Raw genomic sequence first — 26,065 nt, 5'->3', positions numbered from 1 at the left:
TTCTACACTTAACGGGTGCATTGTTTTAGTTTCTGGTACAATTCTCTGGTTAAATGGAATAATTATATTTATAAAATCGTTCAACGTTCAATAAACAAAAATATTTTTGTCATGTTTGATAGTTATAATTATTAGTTTAATTAGTGTGCCACATTTAAAACTCCCTCACTAGAAGTCATAGTAAATTATTTATCTCAGAAGCTCAAATTGACACCACATCTGCCGCTTGTGCCGCACGCCTACCTAACTTGCCTGTTCGTCACGCCTCTTTCAGCCATCATGTCTAAAATACACAATAGCCAATCAGATAATCGGATTGCTCTAAGCTCCACCAATCAAAACTCTTGATGGGCGGAGCTCGTGTGTGTTTTCTGGTTGCCAATGAAAAGATGTTGCGCTGTGGAGTTGGAGACAGATGAGAAATCACTGTCAGACGCTCCAAACGGGAATAACAACGCTTTTATTTGAATAAAGACAGTTGCTTCATCTAATGTGGACGTTTTAGAGAAGGTAAGTAGTGGTTTGGCAATTTAATCCTACTGTATTCGTCGTGTTTATCATGTGAAGCTAGCAAGAAGTGGTGCAAGAAAGACAGTTTCGCCATAGCTGAGCCAAGTCAATGCAATTCTGTGGTAGGATCCAGTAACTATTCAATAAAACAACTGTTTATTTTTTATTTTTATTTTTTTGCATGTTTCTCAGAGGCAGTGTATTGTGTTTTGACCTTCATCAGGTTTGAGCTGATACCAAAGGAGGCCTTTGGTTTTAAATGTCCTTGTTTTTGTGTGTTTAAACTGTAACGTTAGACAATTGTAATGGGAAGACTGTCATATTTATGTATAGTTTTATATATAGTTTCCAATTTACAGATAATATAAACTATGTAGGGTAACCAAACAGTGTTTGGAAATCTTTTGATATATGTGATGGACGGTGTTAATGTTTTGAATCTGTTACCACAGAGACAGACCTATGGATAATTGTACTTGTCCGGTTCAACAGCATCTTTTACAGTCACGTTATTCGTGTTGACATAAAATACTATTAATTGTGGTGTTCCCCTTTCTTCTCATATATAGGATCTAATGGTCATGGGAAAACCTGGAAATATAAGACTATTTAAAAATATATTATGTTTATTAAATCAGTGTAAATGCTTGCAATGTGTATAAAATAATTGTATTATAATAGTGATTTGGTAATGACATTGGAAATTCATTAGTCAAAAGTTGTGGGAATCCTGACAGTATCCAGCACTACCTGTGGTTAGATCTTGCTTTTTTTAATGACCTCTTTTATGCTCATAATTTTAAGATGCATACAACTCGCAGTCCATCCGCCTCCATCCAGACGGGAGCAACTGGAGACGTTCTGGACCTCAGCCTGACCGGCTCGCAGCTCACAATGGGCCGCAGACCCAGCAGTGCTTCACCTGGAAAACACTTCTCTCGATCCATATCTGTGTCTGTGGCCAGTGATGGCCGGGGGAAGCGAAACACTTTGGTGAGTGTGTTTGGCTACAAGACTGTGTAATGATGTAAAGGTGTCCCTTGTATAAGGGGAATCAAATAAACAATGATGGTCATAACTGTGTATACATAGCACTTCAGAGTGATTCAGAGTCAGTTAAATATTATTATGTGTTTTCATTGTCACTATTGAGAACCATTAAATTAAAACATACAATTGGACTCTTGATGCCACCATCTTCCCTTAGACACTTGCATTTTTTCTGTCATGCATGTGTTTGTCTTCGCCATTTGACTAATTTTTTTAAGATTTATTTTTTATTAAAAATAAGGATATTTAATATCACCATTCTTTCTTTTTTTAAAGTACAGCATTAATTCACCCAAAATATAAAATTCTGTCATTTTTACTCACCATCACATTTTTTGTGGATCACAAAAATGTACTTTTTAATACACCTTCATATAGATTTTTACATTGTATAAAAGTGCCATATGGGTAAATTAATACATGTGACTCCTGCATCGCCTAAAGCCATGTGATAACGTTATGTGTAAGAACAGACTGAAAGTAATATAATATAACTGTGCAGTTTGGACATCAATAACATCATTGGTTGTCTTGTAACCAAATGGGATGATGTTAAAACTGCTGCTTTAAAGTGAGAGATGCTCCATGTTAAACCTGTTCTAGTTTGCAGCAGGCGTAGTGTTAAAACTATTTTGTGCTCCTTGTTGGCAGACTGATGCTGGATTGGGAAGCTCACGGGCAATTAAGAACCTGCGTCGGTCTAACAGCACCACACAGGTGAACCAGCAGGCCAACACAAGCCCCAGGTACAGAACCATCTGTCATTCGTTTGCATGCCATTTGACTCTTCTGGTGCTGATGAATCTAAAAAAAAAAAAATAAAGAATTAAATCCCATTTAATAAAATTAAGCCTGTTTTTAGGATCTTTTAGGTTTAGGGTTGTTTGTGACATTATCATTTTCATTACAATAAAACATTTTCATTCTAATTCGCATTACTGTGGTGCAAAAAAGAAAAAAGGATATTGCACAAAAAACTATACTTGTATATTAAGTTAGTATTTAATTTGTATTTCTATGCTGAGTTGCTTTAAAAAATGTAGTGTTTGCTTTTTTAATACTATTAAAAAATACTACATTGATTGAATCTAATGAGATTTTATCACCATAAATTAAAATAATTAAATTATAAATAATAATATATTATATTATAATTATTAATGATGTATTAAGAAATTTTTATTAATACTGTTTATTTTGCAAAAAAAATAAATCTTTTTTTTTAAAGAAAATAAGGAAAATCTGTTTTAATTACTAATTATAATTAAAATCCTGTCTTGATGCAAAAAATAAATAAATCTTTTTTTAAGAAAATAAGGAAAATCTGTTTTAATTACTAATTATAATTAAAATGCTGTCTCGATGCAAAAAAATAAATAAATAAAAAACTTGGTCTTAAAGGGACCTAAAATGGTATTTATGAAACATATAATTTCTGATTGATTTCTTTTGATTTTGCGATGAAATAAGATCATGTTTTGTAAGATTTACCCATCAACATGTGCCAGCTGTCCTATTCAGACCTTGAGAATGGATAATCCCCAAGGGACATGAGTGAGAGGTTATTCAACATGTATGATTTTTTTTAAAGCAATGATGGCATGTTTGTGCACGTACATATCTAGTGCACATGCCTTCATGCACTCACTTCACCTAACTTGTGGTATGCTTGGTTGATCACCTCCTAGACGTGGAGATGGGGTTTTATACCCTTAAAGCAGCAGCAGCTGGGGGTTTGAGTGAATTTGGTTTTCCCCAGACAATAGATTTTGTGGCCTGGTGGCTGCGGCACTAGACAAGCAAGAGGGGGCCAGGTTCAGCTTTGTCAAGAGGGGAGCCGGGGTCTCCGGTTTCACTCGAATGAGGACGCAGTGAAAGGAGAAGTGTGCATGCTGAAATTCTTTTGTCCGGCAGCTGCCAGTCCTGCCCTCCCCTCCCCTCCCACTGCATCCTGGGATGCCACAGAGGGGTTTAAATGAAGGAACGTCCCACTACCCCTTCCCCCTTCCTTCTGGTGTTTAATAACTGTCATTCCGTGACCCCTCTTTCCTCTGAATCACTTAAAAAGAGGAAATGTGGAGGAATGTAGTTCCCTGAATTGCTTTCCATTGGACCAGCTGACGCTAGGCGCCCCTCACACCCCCAAAACACTCACATATGCATACTGAAGTTGGTAGCGCAGATGCCAGTGGGTCAAACATAGGGGTGAACATCATGTTAAACATTTGATGCAATTTAAATGTTAAGGGGTGCGATTGCCATATGCTTATGGACATCTGCCCCTCTGCTGTAGCATACCTCTTCTGGGAGCCCAGGGCAGCTGTTGTCACCTCTGAAAAAGGAACGTTTATTTTTAAAATATGTTTAGCTTAAATAGTCTGGTTGGTTTTATTGGAGATGAACCCTGCCACTAGACTATATGTTCAAAAGTTTGGGGTCAGTATGAATTAAATGAATACTTTTATTCAGCAATGACACATTAAATTGATCAAAAGTGACAGTAAAGACATTTATAATGTTAAAAAAAGGTTTTCACAAAATATTTGTTTTTCCAGGAACAGATCAGCATATTAGAATGATTTCTGAAGGATCATGTGACACTGGAGTAATGGCAATATTACATATACTGTATCTTTTTAATGAATTATATTTTAAAATAGAAAGTGGTTGCTTTAGTTTCTAGAACGTTTCACAATATTACTGTTTTTACTGTACTTTAGATCAAATAAATTGTGCCTTGGTTAGGGTTAAAATAGGCTTCTTTTAAAAAATTGAATGGAAGTGTCAGTATTATTGGTATAGTGTTTTGTTTATATGTTCCTCATGAGTGTTTGGTGTGTAATACTCTGACCTTTCTTTCCTTCCTTCCTGTCTCTCTCTCTATCTGCGTCTGATTGCAGTGAAGGCCACACAGAGGACTTCCTGGCCCTGTTCAACAGCAGCTCTGATGGACGTAGAAAACTGGCCGGCCTCTCCAAGACGTCCAAAGACCGTACCACTTGGAACATCCTGGTAATATCCGACTCATCCACTACTTTCTCATGCCAGTGTGATTGTCAGATCTTATTAAACGTTTTTAAAGGGTAACTAGCCCTTCTGATTGTTATGCCATGAAAAGTACCTTAACAGAATGTATGAAGTCAAAAGACCTTAAACAGTGGCAAGATTAAAAGTCATGTGGTCTGTCTTACTTTCAGGATGATCAGCAGAGAGTGTTCCCTGTGCCCAGCAGCTCTCACAGTACCTGCAGTATGGATTCTCCTACAGGGCTGAAGAAGAGGGAAGCTGGCATCTCTCTGGCTGCTAACTTCACTGCCAACAACAGGTGGGAGGCCATTTTCTCCGACAGCGTAGGCATTGTCCTCATGGTTAGCTTTCCAACTCTGCTGCTGCCATGACAGCAGTGTCACTGACAACTTTATGCCTTTTTATCTGATTGTCAATTAAATTGGGGTGGGGGAAAAAACGATTCTTGGATGCATCGGGAGGTGGACGTGGACGATTCTGAATCGATTCACAAATGTCAAAAATTGATTTTCAAAAAAAAAAAATATATATATTTATAATAACATAATATTGACGGAACTCTGAAGGGTGAAATTGGCCCTAAATTTTGTGCTTGAACATCAATATGACTAATAATAATTATGATTATTAATACTAAATAAAAATATTAACAAAAATAAGAATTATTACTATTTCATTATTAAAAATAAAAAATCCAATACATTTGAGAATAAATATAATAATATAATAATTAAAATTATAACAATAATATTAGTATCATATATTTTTATGAAAAACTGCAGGGCATCCTGTTAACATGCAGGCGGCAATATAAATATAAATCATTAGAAAGGAGCTTTTCTGTTCACTACATGAACGAAAACATATAGATTATCTTTTTCACTTCAAATTTCTGTTGAGTGAAGTATTATTTTTCATATTTTTGCCCAAAATAGTGTGGCGTGAGCATTATAGAGCGCTATAAACACATGCAATGGATGTTTCATTGGTAATGGAAGTTGAATGGCGCCCTTGTGCAAAAAGTCCAAATATACCTCAGAAAAGTAATAAAACTTCCAGGAAATTCCTAATATGGACAAAGGCATCCAGCTATCACTGTAGGTAGCTGAAATAAAAAAAAATTTGAAACGCTTGCTTTGACTTCTTAAACATGAAGACAGTAAACATGAAGAAAGTGGTTTATTTGTGTTCAAGTGTTCAAGTATAATTATAATGCAGTGCTAATCGACTTAATAGCATTAATTATAGCATAGAATACTACAATGTAATATATTCTCTGCCTGTCATTCTGTGATAAGAAGTCACTTCAGATCCAAGTTCCAAGTTATTTCTGACGTTATGAAGTGAGTTTGGGGTAAAAACGTAATGTTTGGCGCATTTTGCTTTTCAAATGCACATTATAAGTGACTCAAACTCAGCGTTTGCAGAGTGAGAGCAGCATTTACTGAAACGATCGAGCCGCTCTGATCACAGTGTTACAGTACATATATTTAATTAATAATCGCATCATTAATCACAATCGCACTAAGCAAAATCGCGATTTCGGTTTTATTTAAATTTATCATGCAGCCATAGCTTTAACTGTTTTTAATCAAGTAAATGCAGCCTTGGTGAGCGTAAGAGACTTTCAAAAATACTTATTTCAATATACAGCATATTATATTGATATATACTAATATAATGAAATATTTTATTATGCAAAAATGTATTTGAATATGTAGGATGTCTGTGTGTTGAATTTCAGGAGCAATAAAGCAGCTGTGGGTAACTCTGTGACCACCATCCTCCATAACAACCACTCAGAGAAACCCCTCACTCCCAAGAGCTCCAATCAGAAACCCTCCTTCAAGTAGGTTCATTATGACCATTAAATGATTGCACAGCTCTGTGAACTAATCTTAGACATAAGGCTCTATTTCTGCTAGAGTATGCTGTTTCCAGGCTTACACATTTACCTTTCTGTTTTAACAGTAACATAATCAAAGCCACCGTAAATGATGATTCGACTCTGGATGTGAGTGGTTCTCTTACTAAGTCTCAGAAGAATTTCTCTTCTGCGTCATCGAGCTCCAACAACAACGCCCCCCGTAGTCCCCGAAGCCCAGGTCAGCCACGCAGACGAGAGGTGACCGAGGAGGAGGCCGAAAGGTCAGCAGTGTTTTCCAGCCCTCATATGTTTTCACTTTGTTTTGTTTTTTTACGTAATCATCTTCGTGCAAATGTTTGATTGGCCTTTAAACATTTCAGACTTTTCAAAAATGGCCTTTGTTTGTACATGGTTAAACACAATTAAAAAAAAATTACAGGTATATTCAGCAAGTGAACCATGCTGCTATTATCATCCAGCGTTGGTATCGTCGCCATGCCAACAGAAAGCGAGCCAATGAGAATACAATCAAACACCTCCTCGCATCTAAAAAGAAGGTAATGTATTCACCCAAGAAGCTCTATAATACCTTGAATTATATTGTATATTATATTTTGACCTAAACTGTACATGACATGAGAACAGTTAGCGATTAGGTTTGGACGTTAGCATGGTATCTAGCCGGTTTCAATGGTGTATTTTCCCTAGGAGAGGGAGCAGAGAGCAGAGGAGGAAAAAACCACTGAGACATTGAAGAAGAAAGAAGATGATCGAAAACGCATCAGGGAGGAGAAAGCTCGTCTGGCTCGGCATACCGCCATACAGGTATGCAATGCTGTTGTAGTTTGTTTTGGCTAAGTCAGTGATTATTGTTACAACGTATTATTGCATAATTTGTGCATCTAAACAGGAGCTTCAGCAGAAAAGAGCACAACGTGCTGCAGAGGTACGACAGATCGCAGAGGAGGAGATAGAGGCACTAAGACATGCTGGGAAATTGGGCCGTAAAAAACTCACCAAGAGTTCACCCACTTCTCCCACTGATGTCAAGGCTATGAACACAGGTGTGCAATACTCTTGGTCTCCGATCACACTCGATTTCCTCTACCTTATTCTGTGTCCTTTTATACTTTGTGGGTGAATTTCATGAAAAAAATATTGAGGTCACACAGTCATGGCATGTCTTTTTTTAGATTCTAATGTAAATGTGGTGCCTGATCTGGATGATGTGACGAATGTGAGGGCCGCATCACCTGTTGGTTCTGTGTGCAGGGGATCTCAGTGTTCACAGGTAACCACTTACAACAAACTTATTGTAAACTTATATGCCCTATTTTCACCAGCTGTGAAAAAAAAATTAAAGCTTTTGCTCATCACATTGCTTCATGCTCTAAGGAGATCCTCCAGAGGTCTGTGAGCATGGAGGACCAGCGGCAGGGTGCGTCATCAAGCAGGACGCAGTCAAAAACCACTCTGAATGACCTGCTAGACACATTAAAGCTCTTAGAAGAGGAGCCAGAGAGACTGTCAGAGGCCAAGAGCTACAGGAAGGACAAGTATGCGTGGATTGACAAGGTGAATTGAGACTCTTCAGTTCTGTATACACTATTGTTCAAAAGTTTGGGGGTGGTAAGGTTTATCTTTAATGTTTTTGTAGGAAGTTTCTTATGCTCACTAATGCTGCATTTATTTACAGTATAACAGTATTGTGAAATATTACGAAATATATTGAAATATAACTCATTCCTTTGGCAAAGCTGAATGTACGTTTTTGAGCTTCAATCTGTCGGTTGCAATCCACTGCCATTATAAAACTGGGAAGAGCCAGGATATTTTTTAATATAACTCTGATTGTATGTCTGAAAGAATAAAGTCATATAAACCTAGGATGGCTTGAGGGTGAGTAAATCATGGGCTAATTTTCATTTTAAAGTGAACTAATCCTTTAAGGCATCCTTGCTAAATAAAATTGTATTTCTTTAAAAAAAAAAATCTAATTGACCTCAAACTTTTGAACAGCAGTGTAAATGACCTTTTTATGATTGGCTAATCTACACATACATTTTCTTCCTAGGATGGAGATTCCAACTCCCTGACAACTGATAACGTGGAACGGCACAGGCAGCTTAGTCAGACTCCAGTCCTTCCAGATGGGGGCGCTCTGCTTTCAGAAGCTAAACTGCAGACCATTATGAGCTTCCTGGATGAGATGGAGAAGTCAGAGCAGGAAAGACCACGCTCGGTCACCTCTGGATCACATAGAGAGGTGAACATTTGAACTAACTATATGAAGTTATTAAGTTTTATGTTATATCAGCACTGAATTTTACATTCGTGTGTGTGTGTGTGTGTGTGTGTGTGTGTGTGTGTTCAGGTGGTGTTGTCAGAGGAAGATCTAGCAGTTGTGGAACAAGCCTCAGCCACAGCTGCTGAGGTCACCGGCTCTATGATGAGACTCAAACTGGAGCTGGATGAGAAAAAACGCACCGTCAATATGCTACAAACAGCGCTGGTAAAAGAAAACTCACACATATATGCATATATTATCATCTGTATGTTTCAGAATACTCTGCACAACCTCAGATGACTTTTACCTGTGTTTATGTGAAATATGCAACCGCAGATCTGTGAATAGTGCTGCCTGAGACTAATTTGTAAATATGATTGTGTGTCTTTAGGCCCAGCAGAGGGAGCTGACGATCCGGCATGTGAAGGAGACCGAGAAAGAGCTCAATCATACGTTGCAGTTACAGAAACAGCAGTATGAAGCTACGATACAGAGACACCTGACGTTTATAGACCAGGTATTAATCTTAAACGCAAGACTATCTGTTCAGCAACTTTCATCAATAATCCCTAATTCCCTAATTTAATCATTGTATTACAGTGATAAAAATCATCATTGAGAATAGTGGTAAAAACAAGCAAAACAAAATCTAGAATATTTTTTTGGACGGATTATATTAGAAGCAGGGTTCTGGAGGAAACAGTTGCTTAGTTGTCATGAACATAATGTCATAATTAAAAAAAAACATTAACATAGGCTTAAAATAGTCTTAAAATTGGGTGGATGTACACAATACATTCTTGCATGAAGAAATGTAAAGTTCATTAATGAAAAATATGCACAAATATTAATGTAATATAAAAAATGCTAAGTTGTATGCAATTGCAAAATTTATAATGTATATACGGGTCTTTTTAAAAAAGAAACAAAAAAGAAATGAATACTTTTATTCGACAAGAATGCATTCAATTGATCAGAAATTATAGTTAAGTCACGAAAGATTGGAGCTGTTCATCAAAGAATCCTGAAAAAAATCGACCAGTTTCCAAAAACTATCAAGCAGCACAACCGATCCACATTGATAATAAGAAATGTTTCTTAAACAGCTAATCAGCATGATTGATCATTACAATGATTTCTGAAGGATCATCTGACGGTAATGCTGAAAAAATGACTTTATCATCACTAATAGTTTTTAGTTAATTTTAAATAGTAATAAAATGTCTGTTTTATAAAATATCCCTGTTTTAGTTATTTTTCAAATAAAATCAATTAACGTTGAAATATTGTGGCATTCTAGTCTTACTGCTAGATGAGGTTGTGCTTGTATTAATGTCTCTCTCTCTCTCAGCTGATTGATGATAAAAAGGCCCTGAGCGAAAAGTGTGAGGAAGTAGTTGGAGAACTCAAGCAGGTGGACCAGAAATACACTAAGAAGATCGCTCAGATGCAGGAGCAACATGAGCTGGTGAGTTTTAATGAAGTGGTGCAGTGATCCTAACAGGACCTGCTGCAGAGGAGGTGCCTCAGGGTCTGAGCAGTTTTTGCATCAGCTTTGGCCACAATGTCCGTTTAAGTGTATTGTACATCTTGTAGTGCCTCAGTCCCAAACCTGTGCTGATTTCTACATTCCTTACAGTATATTAACTGTGGTTTGTGGTTGTCTCTGCTGCTCTCGTTAGCTGTGTTTCTGCACACAATCTTGAGTATGTTTGTATTAACTCGTGCACACCATCAAATGCATGTTCGCTTGCTGTGTTGCTTTTGCCACTTCTAACTGTTTCTCTTTCTGCATTTGTTGTGCGTTTCTCTCTTTATCTGTCCTTCCGTCTGCCTGTAGGTGTGGCAAATTCTGGGTCCCATGTGTGAGGTAACTCTTGTTTTTCTCTCTAACCCCTCATCACTTCATTGTTCTGGCATTCTCCATTCCTCTCCTAACGCTGACTTACAGAGACCGCTTCATTTTGCTTGGGGCCATTAACCTTGCAATCTTTTTTTTAAACTTCAAGGAACCAGCAGATCGTGTAAGGCAGCAATCATATCGTTTTAGGCTTTCAGTTTTGATTTTGTATAAAAAACTTTTGCTTTGCCATTGTCATATTCTTCTGCAATGTGTCTTGTTTTCAGTCTGTATTAAACACATCACGGTGAAGTCACTGAGAATAAGATGAGTTTCGATTCAGTATGCTAATTTGGTGTGTGATACCATCAGTGTATTTTAGAGTTTCCATTCCTTTGGCACTTGTTATAATGACCTGTCATGCATTCACAAACAAAGTACAGAAATAGCCAAAAAGATAAAAATAAATATGTAATGTCAACTGCACATTTAATGTAATAAATTATTTACAGCACTGTAATACTTTTATTTTCATGTTCCATTCATTCATTATTCATCATTCTGTTCCATTGATTGCTCTAGTGAATCTCCAACATGGAAAGATGCACAGAACAAATTATAACATTATAAAAACTTTAACATCAGTTTTGACCGGCAGTTAGCCAAGGCCAAGGGTAATCTGTCCAATTTAAATCAGATTCAAATTAGGCCAATGCAAAGGACTTTATGAAGCTATGACCATTACGAAGTTATGAAAACTCTGTTTATTTACATTTACGACTGGTTTAAGCGGTGTTTGCAACTAGCCAGCTATGCAATGGTTGATGTATAAACCTATTCAGTGACATCAGTTGTTTAGTTTCTTTTTAAATGCAAGCACATCCCCATAGTTATGATTTTAGTTCTCATCCAATAAATGAGTATTCTATGTTATCAATTACTCACTGTCATGCAGTTCCAAACTTGCACTAAAAGAAGAAATTATGAGAATGTGCTGGTCGCTCTCTTTAATGCGTTACGGTGAATTTGGAATGGAGCTTCTAAAAAGACAAAAGCATCATAAAAGTGATCCAAATGGCGATATTTCAAGACTTCTGAAGTCATACGATAGCGTTGGGTGAGAAAACGAAACATTCTTAAGATGTAATACACTGAAATCTTCAAACATCGGCTATGGTCACCTTGGCACATCAATGAGAGAAGTGATGTCTGATTCATGTGGTAAATATTCTTTGTGGATCTTTTTATTCACTCAATTGATCCAGTTCAATCAGTCATCACCACTTCTCTCATGAACTTTTATAAGTGCAGGGCTGAAGTGGATGTCAGGATGTTCTGTGTATGACAATATAGATTTAGATCTACACTACTGTTCAAAAGTGTGGGGTCAGTAAGAAGAAAATGACAGGCTTTGGTGTTATTTGATTGAAAATCAAGTATTGCTGAAGACTCGATAAAAGGGAAACGCCTCAAAGCACATCTTTTTGGGCTGCCTACAGATCATCGTAGTTATCGCAATAAGCCTGCAGTCTTTTATTTCCATCGTGACTGGCTTGGTGGGAGTTAATCTCAAGTCTCAAGATGTTGTCGTCTTTCCCATTCATTTGCGCTCTTTCTGGTGCTGGTGATGTTTTCTCTTTCTGTTTAACCAATCCTTCTATCCCTCTCTTCCTCCACACAGGAGATTAAGAAGCTAAAAGAGTTAATGAGTGCCACAGAAAAGATCCGCCGGGAGAAATGGATCGATGAGAAGACCAAAAAGATCAAGGAGATCACGGTGAAAGGTCAGCAGAGTTCGACAACAAGTGTCTGTCTGTATTAGTGCCACATCACCAGATGCTTCAACAGTATCCATTTCAGCCCAGTCTGCATGTTTCTGCCAAAATGTGTCGCATGTTTAGGATTGGTCTCTGTGCCCTAAAGACATAAGTAAGGTGGCTGATGTGTCACACACCTATGAAATTTATTCACGTTTTATAATCCTTTGTTAAACAGCGTAACCTGTATTAAAGACAAAGCTAACTGGTTTTTAACTGGTCAAACTGCATATGCCTGATCTGACATACACACACACACACACTGAATGTATTATGTATCATGTTGAGTACACAATGAGTTGAACTTTTAACTGAAAAGTAACGTGACACCATAAATCCCAGATTTTTAAGGAAGGCTTTTGAAACGCATTGTAATTCAAACATTGCATCAGTAAATAGTGTGATGTTTTATTATTTTTCTCTTCGAAATCCCATGATTATTTTAATGCTATACCGCACATGTTTACGTTCGCTCTTTTTACAATGTTTGATGACTGTTTCTTCCAGGTCTGGAGCCAGAGATTCAGAAGCTGATCTCCAAACACAAGCAGGAGCTGAAGAAACTGAGAGTCCTTCACGAGGCAGAGCTGCTTCAGGCAGACGAGAGGGCCGCTCAGCGCTACGTCAGGCAGTCCGAGGAGTTACGGCAGCAGTTGGAGAGAGAAAGAGATGAACAGTGCCAGAGAGAGAGAGAACTGGCTAAGCAAAGGTACACGCTCACATGTGTCCATTCGACATCAATCAACCAGTGACTGGGATGGGCAGCCAAGAAAATGTGTTCACGGATGTTAGAAAACACTAAAACACTCAAACTGGCTTGGATAGTGCGACAGAGGAAACTGGCTAGACATGATCTCAAAGATAAATACAGCTTTTGAACACACACACACACTTAGTTATAAGTCTGCTGTTTTTATATAAAGCTAATTATTTCAGTCTAACCCTGCTGTTCTTTGAAGTTTTAGTTTTCCTTCTTGTGTTTATGTATTTCCTGTTAAAACAAGATGTTGAAGTAGGACATGTCAAAGGCCTTATCTCTTTTTTTTTTACCTACAAACATTTTATTTCACACACAAACTTCTGTCAGACACTCCTCATGGAGCTTTTTCTCTACAATAAACTAATATTTACCACATCTGTCAAGCTCCTTAAAAGATATATAAATACAATAAAAGCACCGTGGCCCATATGATGCTGAAGCCAAATGATAGCTTTATGGGAAGATCAGACTGAAATAGAGTTTTGGATAGCACTCAAAAGTTTGGGGTTGGTAAGGATTGGGGTTTATTTGATTAAAAATATATACATGATATATACATACTCACAATTAGATTATATTACATTTTTAAAATACTTATAATCAGATTAAAGTTACTTTTTATTGATTACATAATTACATGTTATTCTCACAAAGGCTGTAGATTCATCTCTCAGATCCTTAGAACAAACATGCATTGAATTTTGAGAACACAATTAAGTAAATGAATGTGTTTGTGTCTCAGGTTTGAGAAACAGCTGCAGGAAGAGGAGAACTCGCTGCAGCAGCAGAGGAGGCGTCTGTATAAGGAAGTGTCAGAGGAGAAAGAGCGAATCACACAGCTGGCAGCCAGGTCATTATAGGCCATTATATATTGTATATTATGAATACCTTTTACAATGCATTATAAATAAAGGCTAAAATGTTACCATATTTTTTTTTTCCAAAAGAGAGGGACGAGATGAAACATTCAAGTTAAGTTAAAACTAAATGCGTTTGTGTTTGATATAGGCAGCATACTGAGCTGGAAGACCTAAGGAAGCAGTTGGAAGACAACAGCTCATTGGCAGGAAGAGCATTAAGAGAAGAACTGGAGAAGAGCAGGGATGAGCAGGAGAGACGTCACCAGGTAACACTCACATCTAATCGTGTTAGTCCACACGAACTGTTATGTATTCAAGTAAAGCATTCTTCCATCATTTGACTCTGCCTCTTCTTTCTTGCATCAAACACAAATGGAGATGTTTAGCAATCAGAAATTATAACAGCAGATGCTGCAACAAGCCATATGCTTTGTCCAGCAATCACGTAGCGTATTTTTAATCTATGTAGTGTGCTAAAATATGCCTATTCGTGTATATAATTAATTTACTTAGTTTTCCTAATTTGCCTGGTTTGATCTGGTAGCTCAGTGTTTGAAATATTTAACAGCTTTAATCATTTAATATTTAATCATATGAAATACTGCTTAAAACCCATTTGACATAAATAGAAATAATAACTTAAGTGATTTGACTATATAGTTGCATATAGATTGTTTAATTGCATAAGTTGGCAGTGCTGTGTGTAACTTGTAAGGCCTGCTAAATCGTTCCAATGGCGGTATTCGATTAGAGGTGAAGGTCTCACGCGTTGTTCCGTCTTCTCTCATGGCAAAGGGATATTTAATTTAATTGAATGCAATACATTTTATCTTATGTATTAACTCGTTATTTCATCTGACTCCATAAATGAAAAGGTTTTTCAGTGATATCTGTGCATCATTAAATCTATGTGAATGTTTGACTATTAACAGACTTTGACTTCATTTTCATTTAATATAACAATTTATTATGTTAGGTAAATGTATTATTACAATTTCATAATCAATTGAAAGATAATCAGTACAAACCATCAAATGTTATAGAACAAAGAGGAAAACTTTTACCCGACATTATAAGATACATGAATACCGAGTCTCAGTGACACAGCATTCATTGGCTGATCTGATACAGAAAAAGCCCTATTCCTCTCTGTTCATTTCTTTAGCCAGACCTCATTTGATATGTAAAACATGAGTTTACAATGGAAATTTACTGTGTTCACCAGTAACCACATTCCTTTGTGTGCCAGTTACCCCTAAACTAGGCAAGGCAAGTTTATTTATATAGCACATTTCATACACAGTGGCTATTCTAAGGTGCTTTACATGGAAGAAATTAAAATAATCAAAAGAAAGCCTTAAATAAAAGAAAGCCTTAAAAACCTTATTAGCTTTTGTTTTACTTATTTGGAAATAGAACACTTGCACCATTTGCACTGAGGCCTTTAAAATGATACTAAACACCTTCCTTAATGATAATCATTCACATTAAAACCATATAAATTCTTGAGTGAGTTTGGGTGTTCTCTGCAAGAGTGGGGGATGCGGGGAAGGAGTGTGTGAGAGTTGTTCAAATGTTAATTTGAGAGCAGTGTCCTTCGTCTCATGGACCTAGGGTGAGGCTGATCTCTTCAACCAGTTCTTCCAGTCTTACAATCTCATACTTTCTTGTGAGTAGTATTAACAAAAAAGTTGAACAACAAAATGAATCCAACAGGAAATGCAGTATATCAGTATACTTGAATTGATACCAAGTATTGATGCGGTTTTAATGTTCTCAGGACATGTCTTTTGATTAATGATGTCATTCTGTGCAGCACACATCTCCTACATCATTCCTTGTCTAACCTCATTCTGTTTTGTTTTTTTGCCTGAGACTTTCAGACCAGAATTTAAAGTACCTGTCTTGTATTTGATGGTGCAATGTTTGAAGAAGTCACAAGAAAGCACATTTTTGTTGCAAAAGCATTTTAGGTCTTATTCTTTTGGTTCTTTTAAATGTGTTTTTGTCTGTATGTTTCATTAGGTTGAAGTTAAAGCCCTGAAGGAAAGGCTTGAAATTGAGAAACAGACATGGGAAGAAAATTACATGAAAAAAGAGGTATGTGTTTATGTATACATGTTTTGAAATGAGTTTATATATTTTCTCTTGTACTATACTTATTTACATGTTTACAGAAACTTAGAAACTTTAGAATTAATCTACTTATTATTCTATCTATGTTAATACAATCTACTTATCTTCTGCTTTCTGAGACTCTCAAATTTACACCTCACTAACAGTTGTTACGATTACATTTAGTTCATTTTTATTCAACATGTAAGGATTTGTTTTGGTCTTTGAGTTTTATCATCAATGCTAATAATTTTGTAGGATTCATTTTTCACAACGTTTCAAAAATTTGAGGGCAGTATAATATTTTTTAGGAAATTATACTTTTATTCAGCAAGGATGCTTTCAACTGATCAAAAGTGACAGTAAAGACATGTATTGTTACAAAATATTTCTGTTTCAAACAAATGCTGTTCTATTTTTTGTTCTTAACTTGTTCTATTCATCAAAGAATCCTGAAAAATATGTATCCACAAAATATTACGCAGCACAACTGTAAATAATAAATGCTAATAAATTGCCAAATCCGCATATTAGAATGATTTCTGAAAGATCATGTGACACTGAAGTAACGACGCATCAAATTTTTAATAAATTATATTTGAAAATATTAAATAAAACAGTTATTTTAAATGGTAAAAATGTCAAATATTTTTTTTCAATAAGTGCAGACTTGGTGAGCAACTTCTTTCAATAATATTTAAGAAAATGACAGATTCCCAACATCTTACAGACTCTTTTGTGGATAAAGTTTTGCTCTAAACCAATCAGAATTTCATAGCAAATGCAAATGCCCTTATTTGCTAACATCTGTGTACCACTAATAGGCTATTTAGACTGGTCTGGGCTAGTAATAATCCACCTCTCCCAAAAATTAAAGGTGATAACGAAGTAGTTTGCTAAGTTTTACCACTGTAAGTGTGTGTGTAAGGTTACAAAGTCTCCAATGTGTTCTCAAAACATGGTGTTTCCTCTCACAGGAAGCGTGGCTGCTGAGCAGAGAGAGGGAGCTTAAAGAGGAAGTGCGTCGAGGAAGAGACAAAGAGATTGAGCTGGCCATTCAGAGACTAGAGGAGGAGACCAGGGGGGCAAGAGAGGAGTGTGAGAGAGCAGCTGACAACAGGTCTGTTTCCACCTTCCTGTTTATGTGAACCTGTGTCTGTGGAGACTTAGATCGCACAGGATGTTACAGTTTTGCCCACATGCAATGCAATTCTACATCAGTTTATTTCCGCTGGTGGTTAGGCTTGTGGTATGTGCTACAAATTTCCCTGCTGACCTGTTTGCTTGTAGACCAGTGCGGCTACATTGTTCATCTTCAGTTTAAATTATAAAAAATTCACTCTTCAAAAATTCAAATTCATTTAAAAAAAAAACTCTGTCTCTCTTTATATACTGTGTATATATATATATATATATATGTATGTATGTATGTGTGTGTATGTGATCTCTGCCTCGTATTTTTCCCTCACACAGTGGGTCTCATTCATGAAACACGAGCAGAACGAATTTGTGTGTAAATCGTGTGTAAATTGGATCTGGAGTAAATTTTCGGATTCATTAAAATGTTTGTATTTTCCAAATGTTAGTTGGTACGCAAGAAATGTACACCTGCTCCCAGCCACGCGTAAATGGTGCGCTTAACATCCGAACGTTTCGCTCATTAATAAGGCTGTATTTTAATTCACCAATGGGTACATATTTAAACAGCATTTTGAAAAAAAAAAATATTGGTAACACTTTACAATAAGGTTCATTAGTTAACATTAGTTAACTACATTAGTTAGCATGAAGTAATAATGAACAGCACTTATACAGCATTTATTAATCTTTGTAAACGTTATTTCAATATTTACTAATACTTTATTAAAATCTTGTTTACATTAGTTAATGCGCTGTGAACTAACATGAACAAACAATGAACAGCTTTATTATCATGAACTAACATCAACGAAGATTAACAAATACTGTAACAAATGTATTGCTCATGGTTAGTTCATGTTAGTTAATACATTAACTAATGTAAAATAATGAACCTTATTGTAAAGTGTTACCAAAATATTTGATATAGTAATTAGTAGGGGTGTAACGGTACATGTATTCGTATTGAACCGTTTCGGTTTGAGGCTTCCGGTTTGGTACGCATACAAACCGAACGATTGCTTGGACCATTTTTCCTGCCGGCAAAATTCGTGCTGACGCGGCCAACACAATGTTGCGCAACATCAAATGGCAAGCGTAATGAAAGCAGAACGAAACTGCACTACTCGTTATGTGCTTCATGGATCGTTTATCAGTTCGGACCAGCAACATCTGTGCAGCGCGAGCCGATCTCGATCAAGCAACACTGTTACCACACCGCGCTAAGAGATCCGGTTAAGAAAACATTTGAATTCGCCACTGAGGTAATAACATCGCTGCGAGATCTAGTCAGTGAGAAGCATTCACATTTCTCCGTTACCGTAGATCTCTATAAGATCAAACAGCGCTGTCATGGAAACCAGGAGAAACATTGTGCCGTGAATGAACTAGTACTTTCGTACACAGACCAGCAACATTCACCATGGATTTAATATAGTAACACTAACTGGAACCAGTTTGGCTGGAATGGTGAAATGCTTTCAAGTACTTCACACATCTTTTTCCAGCACTTCAAAATTCAAATATTATATAAATAAATATATATTTAAATGTTATTTTTAATGTGATGACCAAAATTGTTCATCCTTCAAAGATGACCCCCATTTATAAACCTGAAATTTTCAAGATCTAGGAAAACTCACACTTATTTAAAAATATTTTTTCTTTAAACAAGGAAATTTCTCTGGCATTTCTTTCTTTTTGCTGTATCGAAAACGTACCGAACCGTGACTTAAAAACCGAGGTACGTACCGCAACGTGATTTTTGTGTACCGTTACACCCCTAGTAATTAGCCTACATACGTTTTTTTTCTTTTTACTTTTATTATGAGAGCCAGTAAAAGCAGATCTGGTGATCGATGGCGGTCCTTCTCCAGTTTGAATATGATTTTTCCGAAGTGAACTAATTCGTTTTTTGCTGTCAAGCTTCATGTCAAACCATTTTTTTCTCACTTCTGGGACTGTTCGATTAACAGATGAAACTCCATTAACTGCATCTGTAATATGCTGCCAAGCTTCCTTTTTTTGGACCTGATGCGCCTCTATGTACGCTTGAAAATAAAATGTGGCGTTTTGAATGAACTTGTGATAATAAAACTTCAATTTCTGCATCCGAGAAATCGTTCTTTTTCATTCGCATTCATGTTATTATATGCATATAGATGTCAGTCGGATATAATGGGCGGGATTTATGGTAATTGAGAAAGAACATTTACGCGCATCCCATTTACGACTGGTTGGAATTCATTAACACACACACACATTTCACTATCACATCTGACATTTACGAAGTATTTGTGAATCAGGAGAAGAGTTTTCGGGAAGTTCTCTTTACGTACGTGCAAATCACTCTCATATTTACTCGTATATTTACGAATGTTTCATGAATGAGACCCATTCTGTGTAATTCAAATTTGAAAAAAAATTTACATTCAGCTCATATGCTGTTTTTTTTGTGTGTGTGTGTGTGTGTGTTTTTTTCTACCAGGTTTTTGAATAAAAGAATACGCTTGTGGTCCACATATTTAAGCTCTTCCTGGATAGTTTGAATTTAGGATAGGAGGCCATTTACATTTAAGTCACAAAAGCCCATCCATTTAACATATATGGCAGAAGAACTGTGGTTTTCACAACCTGAATGTAAATGTGTATGATGTGTGCAGGATAAAGCGCGTGAGGGAGAAATACGAGGCCGAGATCAGAGATCTGGAGCGTTCTGAGCGGACTGCACTGCAGAAACAGCAAGAAATGAGAGAGAAACACAGTGAGATGGAGTCTGAGCTCCTTCGACTCCAGTCACTGTTACGACAACGAGAGCAAGAGATAAGCGACCTCACCCAGGTAACAGCCATCACAGGGACACTTCCTTGTTGCTGCTCGCTCCGTAAAGTAAAATGGTGACTTATAAATCTACAGACTCCACTGTGTACTCTTTGTAGAGATGGGAATCAATAGGATTCCATTTTCACATAAACATTCAGACAGATTTAAGGGTGCTTTCACACTTGGTTCGATTGCCTGGACCAAACGTGAGTTTGGCGAGTGTTGCCCACCACTTTTATATTTCGGTTTTTGAACCTTTGGTGCATGTCCTGCAAATGATCTAAAGAACATAGGAGTCCATTTCTGCTAAAGGCGAGCACAGTTTTGTTGAATCATATGTCATCAATAGCAGTTTACTTCTACAATTTAGTATGATTGTGTTCATATCAGCACCAAATCCTAACGGAGATCACATGAACCATACCCCACACCAACCTTTTTATGCAGACTTTGGTATTGTTCGCAGTTGTGCACCCAAGTTCGGAAAACAGCGCTCGCATCATCCAAACCAAACCCTAACATCAATCGAACTCGAGAGCGCACCTAAAGTTTCAAATTCAGTCGGGCTTTATAGAAATAATAACTTGAGTTTAGTAAGACAGGAAGTCCTCAGACGGATTCAGTCATTCGGGTAAAAAGCTAGGGTACTTGTTTCTCTTAAAGTGTGATAAACTGGATGACTTTTGACACTCTAGTTAATGTTACACCTGACTGTAAATCCACGTGTGTGAAACGGCTGAAATAGATTACCAATTGTGTTTCGAACAGAGTTTGCTTATGACACACAAGGCCAGTTGCTTCACTCTTTAACTACAGCGGAGAATTATATAGAATTGCTGAGTCATATTTGACCCCAGCATTATTATAATTTCATAAAATAAATCAAGCCTATTTTAATACTTATAAATATTTATTTATTTTGGAATTAAATGTCTTGGAATTCCAAGAATCAGTAAGTGCTGTATTGTGTTTTGTTTAGCTGGGTTTTCGATCAGCTTTTGTCCTCATGCTTTGCCACTTTCTCTTTTCATGAAATGTCTACAGGCTCGTGATAAGTTGTCAGATGAGCGCCGCAGCCTTGCAGAAGTGATCAGACAAGAGTTTGCCGAGCGCCTCGTAGAAACAGAGGAAGAGAATAGGAGGATGAAGATGGAAATCTCTGAAGCCAAAGCACGACTCCGCTTAGAGGTGGAGCGAGTGAGCAGAGAGAAAGAAGAGGAGCTTGCAGAAGTCCATCAGAGGTAAGAGGCAAAGACTATTTTTCCTTTAGTGCCTCGTCGTTGATATGATTAGCTTTTAACCTGCAGATGAGCTGTTTTACTACGTTTGAGTTAAGGTTCTGGTCTCATCCACAATAAAAATGGTTCTCTCTTCCTTTAATAGAGTAAAGTCAGCTATTTTGAAGAAGGAAGAGACTGTTAATAACTTGCGGAAGCAGCATGAGGTATGTCGCAACACATTTGATTCAATATATTTTCCTTGCAGTTAATGCAATGCTTGTTGTGCATACATTTTTATTCACAACTAACTTGTCTTTTCCTTTGTCTTTTAGGCTGCGGTGAAGAGGGCAGATCATCTTGAATCTTTGTTGGAACAGCAGAGAAAACAACTGTTAGGGAAATGATCGACAAGTTAGGGCATTGACCCCCTCCCACCACCATAACCCGTCCATTCTGTTATACCGACCTCTTGCACAAAGAAACGTCCACCTCTCTTTATTTTTTATTTTATTTTGCTTGTTTGGAAGAACTGATTTTGGTTCCACCAGATTTCTCATTCAGAAAGGCTGCCTTTGGCATTCCCATGGGAACAATACAAGAAATAAGAGGAATTTAATCTTCTCCGAGATTCCAGGAGAGGCTTTTCTTGCACGGATATGACCAAATTACAGATTCCTTTCAGCCACTGGTTTCACACAGCCAGATAAATTAACAAAAAAAAACATTTTCGCACTAGAGTTTAGATCTGTTATGTTGTTGAATCATACAAAACCTCACCTCATAAACTCATGCATATTTCTCCTCAGAATCAAAATATATAAATGACAAATTTATTTATTTTCATAAAAAAAATTGGCTCATTAAGCAAAAAAAAAAAAACTGTTTCAAAGCAATAATATATTATTTACGTTTTAAAGTATTTATACAACATGATATTTTTATAACTTTAATTTATGCTTGTATTATAGTCATTTTATAATAATATAGTAAAAATGGAAATCTGATGGAACCCTAAAAAGTAACACAATAATGACGACTCACATTGTGGCAATGGAAATGGTCCTAAAAATGAGCTTTTCTAGCATTTGTTATTTTGATTTGAGGGTAAAATCTGCATGCATTTGTGAGATTACCCAATAAGTGGAAAAGCTCCTTTTGCTGGGCACAAAGGCATTCACAGTAAACTCTTCCAGATGTTTCTGTAACTTCATACCCTCTTCCCGTCTCTCTCCAGCGCTAGAATGGGTGGAGATTACAGTGGACAGGAGAAGTGGGAAGAGCAAAGGCTTTGATATTGAGCAGAGAAGTTAACCCTTCACACTAAAGAGGAGAGACCTACCCCCGACCCCACTCCCCTGCCTTTTGTGTGTTGCATACATATGCCTCTTGTCCCGATCCCCCTAACACGGCTATCTCTAAATTACAGGAGATTTCCCAGAAGCCCCCAGGACACCCAAACATGCTTGCACAGAGCCCTCAGTGAAGCCCAGTTCTGGTTGGGATGTCAGTGAATGATGGCAGCACAGCTAGGCGATAGAGATTTTCAAAGGTTTGTTGACAGTAATGCAGTAAGTGGAAAAGATAAGTATGGAGTGTCACTTTAGATTGATAGGGACTGACAGGAGATTTAGCGGCTCTCACGGAACATAAATGTGCAGTCATTTTGCACATACAGTACTGAAGTGAGAGACCTAGATGAGGTTGAGTTGAGATGGATGTAGAAAGTTGGGTAGATAGAAAGTTAAGAGTATAATTTGGGAAAGCAGAGCTGGGTCATGGAACAAGATGACTGTGGTTTGCCAAGAAGGATGTTCCTGAATCAACATAGTCGTGGAAATCCAGGAAATGATTTTGTTGTTCTGATTGACTTGTTGTTGTTGTTCCTCCACTAATGTAATGTAATGTTGATCCCGGAACACTTCTCTCTTGGTGAAATTACTTTGAGCCGGGGGAGACATAGCATGCCTGTGATTCATTCTGTGGTTTCAAGCACAACTAAATGCCAATCCTCCAATCACATTCTCTCTCTGCAATGTTAAACGGTCAACCCAAAAGAGGAACTCGGAGCAGAAGTTGTGGTAGCAATTTGGGGGGTGGTGCAGTCTCCATTGTCTCTTTCTACAAGTCCCTTCCATTTTGTTTTGTTAGCAGCTGCTTATCTAAATCATTTAGAGCCAGTAAATAAATCATTGATTGTTTGGACTATTATTATCTATTAACTATTATTATCTACAAAACACAACCCTTGTCAGAGAAGTTGATTTATGCGAGTTAAATTGCTCTCAAAAGTTGAACTACATGTGCTACATGTAACTTCCTGTCCAATGTTAGACAATGCTTTCTTGTACCATTGTTTAATGGCTTTTTATATCAGATTCTTACTGATTTGAGAGCTGTTTAGTCAACGGAACCACATGGAAAAGGTCAGACTGAAAAGTGCCTCATTCCTGTTCTCTAATGAGTGGATCAGGTGTCTCATTTGAGGACAGAGGGAATGCCAGAGTAAGCTTAAACTGCAGAACCATTGCACAATACAGGAGGCTCTGTCATGTGGCTCAAGCGTAAATACTGAGATGTCTCTTTGGCATAATTGTTGACATCACACTAAAATGTATGTGTGCATCCAAAGTCAGTTGGATGCAATTTCTTCGAACCCTTGTGTGAGGTTCAAAGCATTAAAACATTCTGAGAATGTTTCAGATGCGTTTGGTGAAGGTCAGAAGCAGATTGGCAGCAGATGCAGGTCCTTGGCTGACTTTCTGCTCTTTGAATGGCAGCGTGGTTGGCATGGCCAGTGCGTGTTAGTCCCACTCATGCCAATGAACCATTCTTTTGTGTGTAGTGTTTAATAGCCAAGCGCCGGTCGCCATTTTCCTGGCCTTTTGTAACTGTGGACTGAAAAAAAAAAACACTACTTTTATTATCTTAATTAATGTCTGGATCATTTCACGTTTAAACTACTCTCCCTCTTTGTGTTTTTAAAATGTTTGTTTTTGCATGTCTGAGTTTTAAAATAAATTAAATGTAGCTTTTAATTTGATTCCTTTACACGCATGCTGTATTTTACTATGCTGAGTTTAATAGCTGTTTTTTTTTTTTGTACGGTGAAGTAATGAATCTTGTCAGTATGAAAATAAATCTTGAAAATTAGTTTTTGTTTTGACTTTTTTTTTTTCCTTCTCCTCCCTCTGGCGATTGCCAACAATTACATAATCGCTCTCGTTCTCCATAGTCCACTCCCTGACCATTCAGATCTGGTGCTTTTTGCTTGGTGTTTATCCCCTGCAGAAATTGACTTTCAACCAGCTCTTTTCTTTTCATTTAAAGCTTGATTCTTATAGTTAATTGCACATTTAAGTCCTTTTTCTACTGTTCTGCACTTCTGATAGTTGACCAAATATTAGTCATCATTTTACTTGTTTATAATGTGCATGCAGTTTCATGACCTTATGAAAGTTCAGGAATATTTGTACTTAATTAATTCGACACACTGTCAACTATTTAACCCTAAAACCATATTCTGGACAAATGTGGGAAAAATAGTTTTGATTTTTTTTTTTTTTTTTTAAATACTTCCCTTGATCTGAGCGGTACAAGACTTGGCTACTTTTCCTAAGTTTGCCTCCTGAACACACAATTTTTTTTACTCAATTCTACAATGTTAAGTGGGTGGAAAAAAATCCTTAATCTTGTATTTGGATCAAAAATGGGCACCCATAGAAATGAATGGGAAAACTGTAATTTAGAGCATTCTAAAATAAGCAAAAATAAGACACCAGGTGATAGCAAAGTCACTTCATCTTTAGGTTTTAGCTCTAAGAAATTATTGGAATGATATTGTAATGTAATTAAAAAATAAAACATAAAAATAAGCATAATTTACATTGAAAAAGAAGACAGTGATATACCATTTATAATAAATAAAAATTAGGATCACACCTGAGTCCTCTGTGCCCACATTTGTCCACAATTACAGGATTAAGGGCTATAAAGTGAATACGGTTTGAGGGCTACAATGATCAAGTGAATGTGGAAAAAAAAGAACTTTTTGGTGACCAGTTATGGGACATAAAATATGCTCTTTCCTTTATTTTTTTATTCTTCAAAAACCATTCTAATATGCTTATTCGGTGATCAAGAAAAACATATAATCAATGTTGTAAACCGTTGTGCTGCTTAATATATTTTAATAAGAGTTCAGAAGAAAAATTCTAAATATCTTTACTATCACTTTATCAACTTATAAAATAAAATAATTTAAAAAAATCTTACTGACACCAAACTTTGGTAAAAAAAAAAAAACTTCACAGGTATTTTCTCAACTAAACACTTTCACTTCAGCTTTAGAGCTGTACCATTCTTATGTTGTTTTCTCCCCAGTTCAAATCGTTATAGTTTTGCTATTTGTAAGTTACTTTGTATACAATTGTCTGCTTATGTAAATTTCAATCTGAGTCACATCCATTTGCAGGAAAGTCCCACACTCCTGTACCCTCATATGGTGTTTCCCATTTTGCACTGCATTTATTTTCTGCAGCTTCATGCTAACCAAAAGTTGCATGCAACCTACAGTATTTACCTCAGAATCAGTCTTGTGACCCCTGAGGGGCGGCTGTGTGAGACTGTATTGATAACTGCTTTGTATGTAAATGAGGCAGCTAGAAGTTGTGACCAAGCTCTTTCAGGCTCTTTGAACATCAGCATGTCACTGCATGTTGTTTTTTTGGGTAGTTTTTGCACTGGGTGCATGCA

General features: G+C 36.8%; 1 protein-coding gene across 2 annotated transcripts; it reads left to right on the top strand.

The window, feature by feature from the left end:
* The first annotated feature begins 362 nt into the window (after positions 1-362).
* On the top strand, positions 363-24,463 carry cep131 (centrosomal protein 131). Of its 2 annotated transcripts, XM_039665206.2 has the most exons (27): positions 363-510; positions 1,315-1,503; positions 2,212-2,306; positions 4,461-4,572; positions 4,758-4,885; positions 6,332-6,436; positions 6,559-6,735; positions 6,894-7,011; positions 7,163-7,279; positions 7,365-7,518; positions 7,648-7,745; positions 7,850-8,029; positions 8,529-8,720; positions 8,829-8,966; positions 9,133-9,258; positions 10,093-10,209; positions 10,582-10,611; positions 12,263-12,365; positions 12,906-13,107; positions 13,901-14,008; positions 14,167-14,284; positions 16,044-16,118; positions 17,111-17,253; positions 19,934-20,111; positions 21,138-21,334; positions 21,477-21,537; positions 21,646-24,463. In XM_039665206.2, the coding sequence occupies exons 2-27, from the start codon at positions 1,315-1,317 to the stop codon at positions 21,715-21,717; spliced, it is 3,333 nt and encodes a 1,110-aa protein (XP_039521140.2). In that variant the 5' UTR covers positions 363-510; the 3' UTR covers positions 21,718-24,463. The 2 variants fall into 2 exon arrangements, with proteins under 2 accessions (XP_039521140.2, XP_039521142.2); XM_039665208.2 differs by lacking the exon at positions 10,582-10,611.
* The last annotated feature ends 1,602 nt before the right edge of the window (positions 24,464-26,065 follow it).

The sequence above is a fragment of the Pimephales promelas genome, chromosome 17, assembly GCF_988280905.1.
Source record: "Pimephales promelas chromosome 17, fPimPro1.hap1.1, whole genome shotgun sequence".
Lineage (NCBI taxonomy): Eukaryota > Metazoa > Chordata > Actinopteri > Cypriniformes > Leuciscidae > Pimephales > Pimephales promelas.
This window is presented reverse-complemented; position numbering and strand designations above follow the sequence as displayed.